Raw genomic sequence first — 10,307 nt, forward strand, 5'->3', positions numbered from 1 at the left:
CAAACCAAAAGCCACTTGTTAACACTATACAATAATGTTGGGGTCAAAGAAGATTTCCATTCTGGCTATAGATATGAATATTCTTCTGTGTTTCATTCTTTCATTAACTACTACTATTACTACATCTTTCATTAAAGAAGCAGCATCATCATCATCAGAATTTAATGTGAAAAGCTATGAAGCTGATAGAGTAAGAGATCTTCCTGGCCAACCTTCAAGCCCATTGGTCTCACACTTTTCAGGATATATCACTGTCAATCAAGAACATGGGAGGGCCCTTTTTTACTGGTTCTTTGAAGCTCAATCTGATCCTTCCAACAAGCCTCTCCTTCTATGGCTCAATGGAGGTCTCTCTCTCTCATATTAATGTCACATCTCAATCACCATTCTCATATTTGCTATTCTAACTTTTTACTTGGTGTTTTATACATGTCTTAAAATAAAAATATATAAAGATAAGACAAAAATAAATAAAAAAAGTTGTATTTTTACTATTTTAGTTTTATGTGATTATGTGAACAAACACATGAAAGTTTTTTCTTTCTTCCTTTTTTTTTTTCCTCCAAACAAATTTATGTATGAGCAAGTAAGGTTTAGTGTTATATGGTGAAGAGGAGTGCTAGAGGGCCAGCAGGATTTGTGATTTGTAACCAGGATTTGTGATTTGTAACCATCAATTAGCTATTATTTGTATTTTTAATGGTGTGATATTACATCTAATGGTGTGAGATTATTCACTTTTTTTTTTTTGCTGGTTAAGTACTGGCCAAATTTTAATAAAAGTACTGATCTCCTAGACTTTCTCTATGGTGATCCTGTTATGCCTGGTTGATGTTCTTTGTTTGTGTGTGAAGGACCTGGATGCTCCTCAATTGGGTATGGTGCTGTAGTTGAGATAGGACCTCTTTTAGTCAACAAAAATGGTGAAGGACTACAATTCAACCCATATTCATGGAATCAAGGTATGCCTTTCTATCTTTCTTTTCATCTTTTGACTAATTAGTATATGTAGTTTTGAATACTAGTTAGATAAGGAAGGCAAATGGGGTAGAGAATGATGAATGATCCATTTTGCTAAGAAAAACACTATACATATATCAACACTCTTGATACATGTATAAAAATTCAGTAGTTATTAATTAATTATGTATTTAAATTATTTTTTAATTAACAAAATAAAAAAAATCCATGTATGATTGTACACTTAACAAGATTGTTTTGCTAATGTTATTTAGTTTCAAATTACCCTTTGCAGAAGCAAATTTATTATTTGTGGAGTCCCCTGTTGGAGTTGGTTTCTCTTACACCAACACATCCTCTGACCTCACTATACTAAAGGACAGCTTTGTTGGTGAGTTCAATTTCCTAAATTCCATGATAAATTTGTTGATTAATTAGTAATTCGTTTCATCATATGTATATTTTTGGCAAATTAATTAATAATCAGCTGAGGATGCCTACAATTTCTTGGTAAATTGGCTACAAAGATTCCCTCAGTTCAAATCAAGGGACTTCTTTATATCAGGAGAAAGCTATGCTGGTTAGTATTTAACTTAAAAAATTTACAATATCACATTACACTAAATCACTAGCCTAATCACATTTACCTTATTATTTTTGCAGGCCATTATGTCCCTCAACTTGCAGAGCTAGTATTTGATCGAAATAAGGATAGAAACAAGTACCCTTTTATTAATCTTAAAGGTTTTATTGTAAGTACAGATATAATCCTCCATAATCATGATCAATACTTAATTAAAGTTACGAGGTTATAATTTAAATTGCTATGTAAATAAATGTTCAGGTGGGGAATCCAGAAACTGATGATTACTATGACTACAAAGGCCTTCTAGAATATGCATGGAGCCATGCAGTTATATCAGATGAACAATATGAGAAAGCAAAGAAAGTATGTGATTTCAAACAAATTGATTGGCCTAAGGAATGCAATGAGGCCATGAACACAGTGTGGCAAGATTACTCAGAAATTGACATATACAACATTTATGCCCCTAAATGTACTCTAAATAGCAGCACTTCCTCATTATTATTAGATGATGATGATGAAATTGAGACCAAGAGAATGAGAATTTTTGGTGGCTATGATCCTTGTTATTCCACATATGCAGAACAATATTTCAATAAGATAGATGTTCAATCATCTTTTCATGCTAATATTAGAGGAGAAAACACAAACACTACTAGTGTAACATGGAAGGTTTGCAAGTAAGTTGTAGTTACTAGTTAATAGCTAGATTAATAACAATAATTTTTTATCTTGAAAACAAATAAATTTTTAACTAATTAAAAATATAAAAATATTTTTTACTTTTTAAAATACCAGCATCTAAGTCCTTTTAGAAGATCGATTTATTTTTATATATTTTAGACATATGAACTTAAATATTTTATATTTTTAATTAGTCAGAGACTTATATGTCTTTAAGTTAAAAGATTAGGGATTTATTTACCTTTTTCTCTTAGTTTAATTTGTTACCTTCCTTGCAATTATTTGAATACTCTGATTTAATTTGGATGCTATTTATGTCTAAATTTCCAGCGATTCCATATTGAGGACTTACAACTTCTCTGTATTTTCGATCCTACCCATCTACACCAAACTCATCAAGGGTGGGCTTAAGATATGGGTTTACAGGTATATATTTCTTAGATCAACAGCCCGTGAAACCATTATTATTAATATTATTCACATTCTAGTGGTTGTAATTGATGCCCCTTTAATTTTTCCCGTGACTATATTACCTTTTTGTTAATGTTATTATTAAAATAATAATATTATTTGTACCACATAAAGTGGAGATGCAGATGGAAGAGTACCTGTGATAGGTACACGGTACTGCATTGAGGCCCTTAATTTACCTCTAAAGACTACTTGGCGTACTTGGTACCATCAAAATCAGGTTCAGAAATCAAATCAAATCAAAATGCCTATATATTCATAAGATTTCCATGTGTTTGGTATCTAATTTTTGTAAAATTTATTTTTTATAATTAAATATTAATTATTTAATTTCTTTGACAATTAAATGCTAAATTTTTAGATACTATAACAAACGAATATCATGTGCATACTAAATATTAGTTATTAAATTAATTATTATATATTTATATATAAATATATGTGTTGTTTAATTAATTTTTAATATATATTTTACATCTCAATACATATTCTATATAATATAAATGATTAGTTTTTTGTGTAATGTAATATAATTATTATTATTATTTTGTATATGTCTAATGAATAAAAAAAATAAATGCAGGTGGGAGGAAGAATAGTGGAGTATGAAGGGGTGACATATGTGACAGTGAGAGGGGCAGGTCACTTGGTGCCTCTAAACAAACCCAATGAAGCTCTCTCTCTCATTCATTCCTTTCTAACAGGGGACCATCTTCCTACTCGCTAATTTTCATTTTCAGTCAAATCATTAATCACCACCATCTTGGTTTATTTTCCTTGATTAGGAAATCATTACTTTATTACTATGCATGCACTCAAATAATACAAATTCAAAATCATGATTGATATCACAATTTAATGGTCTAAAACTATACTGCAGTTGCAGTTTGTTTAGTTTAGTAGATGATAAAGACCTTATGTATGCAGATATTTGGACTCGAAAATAAAATCATTTCCTGTATGCAGAGTTTGGAAACAAGTTCTTGGGCCATTTATTTATTTTTAAACAATAACCCTAGAAATATTAATATACATAAAAAGCATACTGAGTCAAGTAATTGAGTTAAACATATCCAACTATTTAACAATTTTATCTATTATTTTCCTATCAAATTATTTTAACTATTTTTATGTGAGTAATTATTATTTTGTTTAGGCTACAATTTATATATTCTAGCTTACCATGGTATAAGTAATTACATTTGCACTTGACCAGGATCAGAAGTAATGATTTTTGGTTAAGTGATCATACTTGAAGAAAGAGTAGAATCTCTTTTTATAGGCTGCAAATAATAATGAATGAAAAAGTCTAAGGAGTCAATTATAACTTAAACCAATTTAAAAAATTATGGTGAAAAGTTTTTTTTTTTTATAACATAACTTTTATTTTTCAACTAATTAATTTTAGTTGGTTAGCCTCTTAGTTAATTTTCTAACAAAATCGTATTTAAATTTCCAAAGGTGGTTATAGTCGTATTGTCAAAATAGATGGTTTCTCTTGGGAGGTAGCACGAGGCTTGCCCCTTTCGTATATCGGACCAGTCGGATCGGACCAATGGACATGCCCGAAACACTTCTATATATAAAAGTAAAACTGGATATTTTTTCACTTCATTAATTAAGTTTTGAAATTGAATTATACATATTTAATTGTAATAATTTCTTTCGTCAAGTAATGATAAACATAATTTTTCAAAGAGAAAAATGAGTTAATTTTTAGGATTAATTTCTGTTTTGTATTTACAAACTTTATAAGTCTTAACGAAATCCACCCATTAAACGTGCTGTTTGTTACGTGTCTTTTTAATTTTAAATCAATTCAAATCAATTAATGCACAAATATATAACTTCCATTTTTCAAAAGATTTCATTTCTTTTTTCGAGTTTTTTGTCAAATTTGTTGGATCTCCTTCATGCGTTCTCTCTTTATTTCGTTTTTTTCGATTTTCATGATTTTTTATAATCAAGCTTTGAAATCGTTTTGAAGATAATAGAACTTCAGAAATACACGATTACAGAAATACACCTAAACGGTTACAGAAAGGATTAAAGAAATACACCCAAATAGTTACAGAAATGCACCCAAAGGATTACAGAAATACACCCAAAGGATTTAAGAAATATACCCAAAACAGGGGGAGACAGTATATTTCTTCTTGAAATCTTTTAATGTTTTGCTGGTTAAGGATGAGGCACATGTCAGAGACAATCTAGAAGAAAAACCTAGAAAAACAGTAAAACAATACCTTGAATAATGTTTCTTCCTTTTTCTAGTGATTTTTTATGGAGATTTGTATCTTTTCTTCTTGATTTCTTCTACTCTTCGCGAGGAGTTGGAACGTTTCTGCAGAATCGTAGTAGTTTGTTTTGAATGTCCCTTGAATCTTGATAGTTTGCGTTTTGATTGAGGAAAAAGAGGAAGAAGAAGAAGAGTGAACGTGTTGTGGAAGGGGCGCGTGTTTTTTTCTTGATGATTTGCGTTTTGATTGAGGAAGAAGACAAAGAGTGAACGTGTTGTTGAAGGAGCGTGTGTTTTTTTCTTGGACTTGGAGCAACTTGTATAACTTGTAAGTAAAAAAGGCTTGTATGTATAGCAGGCCTCTAATTTTTAATTTGGCTCTTGAAATTTTATGTTAGACTTAAATTGAGTCTTAAAATTTCAATTGATTTAAATTGGTTTCTTAAATTTATAATCATAATTTGTGTTAATCTCTAAATTGATCTTTGTTAACGGCGTATTAATTTGGTATATTAATTTGTCGAGATTTGGATTTTTTGATATGATTCTATATGATTGAGATCTATTAGAGTTTTTAAAAACTTGACAACTATCTTCAAAATTCAAAGTTTCATAAATTAAACTTGTTATTATCATTTTTGTGAGGATGTTGGAAAGCTAAGTAAGTTTTTAGGCACTCTGGTAGGTCTCAATGACTCAATCACATGAAATCTAAATGAGGAATTCAAATAGTGATAAATTAACATGCAAAATTAATATAACATCAACGTAAAATTAACGAAAAGACTAACGCGAGCTACTATCGTAAATTTTTTAATCCAATTTAAGGTAATTATAATTTTATGAGTTATTTTGAGTCTGTTTTCAAATTTTGAGCCAAATTAAACATTAACTCGATAAAAATATATTCCAAAGGAAAAAAATGGTACAGAAATTAATCAAATCAAATTCATACTTTTGTTCCCTTTATTTTGTACGGAGGGTTCCTACTTCCTTTCGTCAAACGCCTAAAAGCCATGCAAAAACAAGGCCACGCATACACTTTGTCCAAAAAAGCGAAATTACGTGAACAATTTGGAAATAAAAGAGACATTAAAATAACAAGCACTTTATACGCTAAGCATATTCTTCATGAAACAAATATGACAGCATATTCTTTCTTTGTTCCTAGTCATTCACCGCGTAGCCACTAATTCTTTCCATAAAAATACAACCAAATTAATCATTAAAATTATACGTATAAGCAAGTGTGTGACATCACCATCACCATAATAATAATGTGATGAATTTAATTGAAACAGTAATAGATCATATACAATTACAATGACATTTTCATTGTTATTAACAATTCTTTTGGGCACTGATTAATAACAATTTAATTACAATTTGATTATCTTGTTCCACCAGTTTTCTTCTGACGCCTCTTCCTTGGGTTGATCCTTCCCAGCCATGCCCATGAACATAGAAAATGGAAAAGACATAGATAACCCTACAATGGACTTGAAGGTAATAAGAGACCCTTGTGGTGAACCCTTAACATAAATCTCATTCAATGTGAACCAAAGCAAGAAGTCCCTAGCCTTGACCCCAGTGAGATTCTTGATCTTCTTAGGTTCAATATATGCTGTGACAATTGAATCATAGCACACAAGTATGTTATCAAACCTGTGTTCTATCTTCTTCTGAAGCTTGAGCCAAACAAATCCAATCTCTTTCACATAGCCACATTCCTCAATGTCCTGAATTGTTAATAATCCTTTTGGCAGGCCTATTTCTGCAAGCAACAAAGAGAATTTCTCCCTACAAAGTTTGTCACCATGGTACACCACTGCCTTTCCCTTCAGTTCCTCTGTTAATGCCATGGACATTGCTTCTGCCTTTGAAATTGGGATAGTTTGAGTTTATATAGTAAGTGGTATGGTGCTGCTTATATAGAAGAAGATTGAGATGAATTGGATTATATAATTGGTGGAGCTGAGTCTGGAATATACTTGATCAAGAAATGGATAAATATATATAATGTTTCCTTATGAAATATTCGATCAAAGAGGAGGAGAGCAGTATATTATTATTAGAATCTTAGGGGAATTGATTAGTTAACTTGTGCCTTAAAATAACGTTTTTAAGAGTATAAAATAAAATTTTTTAAATAAAAAATACTAGAAAACTATTAAAATTTATTATTTTTGTTATTAGTTAATTATTAGTATTTAAAAATATAACATAAAACATGTTATTAGATTATTAATTTTAAAAATTTAATTAAAAAATTAAATTAAAAACTAAATAATAGAAAAAAATAATAAATTATGATGGTCTTTGAATATTTGTTTTACTAAATCTTATATATTCAATTTATTAAAGATATATAAAATATATTTTTTAATAATTCTTTAAAAAACATTTTTTTATGATGTTGTTATGTCTTTATTGGTGCACATGTCAAAAAATCCTTATTATTATTGGGTTTAGCTAATAATTTACATTGAGATCAAATAGTCTTAACATTCTTTCCCAGTTTCCCTTCCTACCAAACGGTCAAGAGAGCAGGTTATATCGAGAGAAATTACAAAGAAAAGGTTTAGCTACTTTTTTTTTTTTATAATTTTACTAAATTTTTAATTAAATTTTTAAATTTTTTATTTTAATCAAATTTTTTTGTTATTTTTAATTTTATAATTAAATATTTTTTATATAAAAAATATTAAAATTAATAAAATATTTCTCTAAAATATATACAATAAAAAATTTAATTAAAATTTTAATTATAAATATTATTAATTTATAAATAAATATTTAATTAATTTTAATATTTTTACATTAAAAAATTTAATTATAAAATTAAAAAAATATAAAAATTAAATTAAAAAATATATATCTAATTACAAATTTATTTAAATTATAAAATTAATAAAATAATTAAACCTAAAAAAAATACTACATAGCTCATAATTTCTTAATTTTTAATCAATTTTAAAGTTAAAAATATAATTATATTAAAGATTTATGTATTCACTTTCTAATTTTTCAGAAAATTAACTTCTAACTTAAAATTTAATTTTCATTTCTAAAATTTCTCTTATTCATCCGAATCTCCTAAAATGAATGATATGAATAATATTTGACTCCAACCATGCAAATTTATGAGATCAGAGTACACTGAACCATCCCTACAAATAAATACAATCCATGAGCTTACTCAGCATATATGATTATTATATGAATACACCTGTCAACTCTAGTGTCAAACAAGTTACATTTCTTGCTACTTGGCATTGCCTTGTGCACTTTATATGAAAAAGGATTCAGTGTATTACAATATAAGAAAGAAAAAGGGTCACAACAAAGATGGCACTAGCTACTTCCCACTTTCACTACCATGGTCTCCATTCATGTTATAGTAACTTTCTTAGTTCTTTCCATCCTTGTTCCAAGATCTTACTCTTTTAATCCTACTGTAAGTTTATCCCCAAAATCTGATGTTGATCTTCTGGAATTTCCTCTAAACTTAGAATATTTGGAGGCTGAATTCTTCTTGTACGGTGCTAGTGGTTGTGGATTAGATGTTGTTGATCCTGAATTGGCCCAAGGAGGACCTCCTCCCATTGGAGGCAAAAAGGCCAATCTTGATGCATTCACTAGAGATGTCATCTTGCAGTTTGCTTATCAAGAAATTGGACATTTGAGGTTCTCTCTAGTCTCTACTATTTTAGTTACACTATGCTCTCGGAATCCTATTTTCTTTAAGAAATCAAATTATTTCTATTTGAAATTTAATTTTAAAAAATTATAATATATTAATAGAAAAAAATTTGATTTTTAATTTAGAATAATATTTTGATAAAAATATTTTTAATATTTGACGTATTAAGTTTGAAAGAATGAGAGATTAATTTGTCTTTTGAGAAGAAAATGAGAATCAAAATTCTCAAAAAAAAAATTATTATTTTTTAGAAATAATGAATTATAATTCTTAGCATTTCAAACATTTAAAAAATAAAATAAAAATAGAAACTTAAGAGTTGCATGCATTATTGCATTATGATTATTGCAGGGCCATAAAAAGAACAATAAAGGGGTTTCCTAGGCCATTATTGAATATAAGCAAGGAGGCATTTGCTGAAATCATGGACAATGCCTTTGGAGAATCTCTACATCCTCCTTTTGACCCCTATGCTAATGTCATCAACTACTTACTTGCCTCTTATGTAATTCCTTATGTTGGCCTCACTGGATATGTTGGAACCAATCCTGAATTGCAAAACCCCACTTCTAAGAAGGTAAATTTTATCAAAACAATTTTACGTCATCTTTATTGTATTGGATTATTTTGCAATTGAATAGTTACGTATACATTAAAAATCAACTATAAAACTAATTACCAAATCAGTTATCCGTGTATATATATGTTACAGAAGTAACATATAAGTTGAATGGTCAGGAGTAGTCGTTATCGTCCGAATATAAAATATATATTAAAAATATGTGAAATAATACATGTAGTTACATACAATATACAAATATATGCCAATTAATTCATAGTGATTGATTTAATGGTTGATGGTTAAATTTTAGAGGATATTTTTTACATTTTATTACCAATTTCAAAAGACAGGTTGAATATATAACTGTTATAAATAATTAGAAGGTCTAAGGAGCAGCATAGTAATCAAAATCTGGTCAGTATTTAACCATATAATCACTAAAACCACAACTACTAAAAGAAATAGTAGAAAAAAAAGTGAATAATTTTATATTATTACATTTAATTTTGTACCATTAAAAATACTAATTAATTATATTATTAAAAATACTAATATAACTAATTAATAATTATAAATTATAAAATCTGCTGCTGGTCTTCTAGTATTTCTCATTAATAATATTTTTCAATTATATTTTGTATGTATAGCTTGTTGCAGGGCTACTGGGAGTAGAGTCAGGGCAAGATGCAGTTATTAGAGCAATGTTATATGATTGTAGAAATGAGCAAGTGCATCCATATGGAGTGAGTGTAGCAACATTCACAAATCGCATTTCAATTCTTAGGGACAAGCTCGGAAACAATGGTATGAAAGATGTTGGGCTTGGGATGCGAATGTTGGAAGGTCCTGAGGGCAGAGCTTTGGGAAGTGTGCTAGCTGGTGACAAAGATTCACTTGCATATGGAAGAACACCTCAAGAAATATTGAGGATAGTGTATGGTGGAGGTGATGAACGTGTCCCTGGTGGTTTCTTCCCTAGGGGAGCCCATGGACGCATAGCTAAATCTTACTTAAACACTATAATATAATTATAGTTTATCTTGAAAGTTGAAACTGTATGTTGCGCCTTTCTAAGAATAAATAAGCAACGAACTAAGAATTC

The 10,307-nt window shown here is 28.8% G+C and overlaps 3 protein-coding genes across 3 annotated transcripts; 2 read left to right on the top strand and 1 right to left on the bottom strand.

Annotated features, from left to right (window-relative positions):
• LOC130941440 (serine carboxypeptidase-like 26) lies at nucleotides 1-3,680 on the top strand. The gene is made up of 9 exons (XM_057869947.1): nucleotides 1-347; nucleotides 855-962; nucleotides 1,256-1,351; nucleotides 1,448-1,540; nucleotides 1,624-1,712; nucleotides 1,805-2,226; nucleotides 2,561-2,656; nucleotides 2,816-2,921; nucleotides 3,285-3,680. Exons 1-9 carry the CDS (start codon nucleotides 35-37, stop codon nucleotides 3,426-3,428), a joined length of 1,467 nt encoding a protein of 488 aa, XP_057725930.1. The 5' UTR covers nucleotides 1-34; the 3' UTR covers nucleotides 3,429-3,680.
• A 2,549-nt stretch (nucleotides 3,681-6,229) lies between these two features.
• LOC130946726 (uncharacterized) lies at nucleotides 6,230-6,951 on the bottom strand. Its single transcript, XM_057875569.1, has one exon. The coding sequence runs from the start codon at nucleotides 6,806-6,808 to the stop codon at nucleotides 6,320-6,322; it is 489 nt and encodes a 162-aa protein (XP_057731552.1). The 5' UTR covers nucleotides 6,809-6,951; the 3' UTR covers nucleotides 6,230-6,319.
• Nucleotides 6,952-8,310: 1,359 nt separating this feature from the next.
• Nucleotides 8,311-10,292, top strand: LOC130934177 (desiccation-related protein PCC13-62-like). The gene is made up of 3 exons (XM_057863976.1): nucleotides 8,311-8,627; nucleotides 8,995-9,220; nucleotides 9,853-10,292. The coding sequence occupies exons 1-3, from the start codon at nucleotides 8,320-8,322 to the stop codon at nucleotides 10,231-10,233; spliced, it is 915 nt and encodes a 304-aa protein (XP_057719959.1). The 5' UTR covers nucleotides 8,311-8,319; the 3' UTR covers nucleotides 10,234-10,292.
• The last annotated feature ends 15 nt before the right edge of the window (nucleotides 10,293-10,307 follow it).

The sequence above is a fragment of the Arachis stenosperma genome, chromosome 1 (genome assembly GCF_014773155.1).
Source record: "Arachis stenosperma cultivar V10309 chromosome 1, arast.V10309.gnm1.PFL2, whole genome shotgun sequence".
In the NCBI taxonomy this organism is placed as follows: domain Eukaryota; kingdom Viridiplantae; phylum Streptophyta; class Magnoliopsida; order Fabales; family Fabaceae; genus Arachis; species Arachis stenosperma.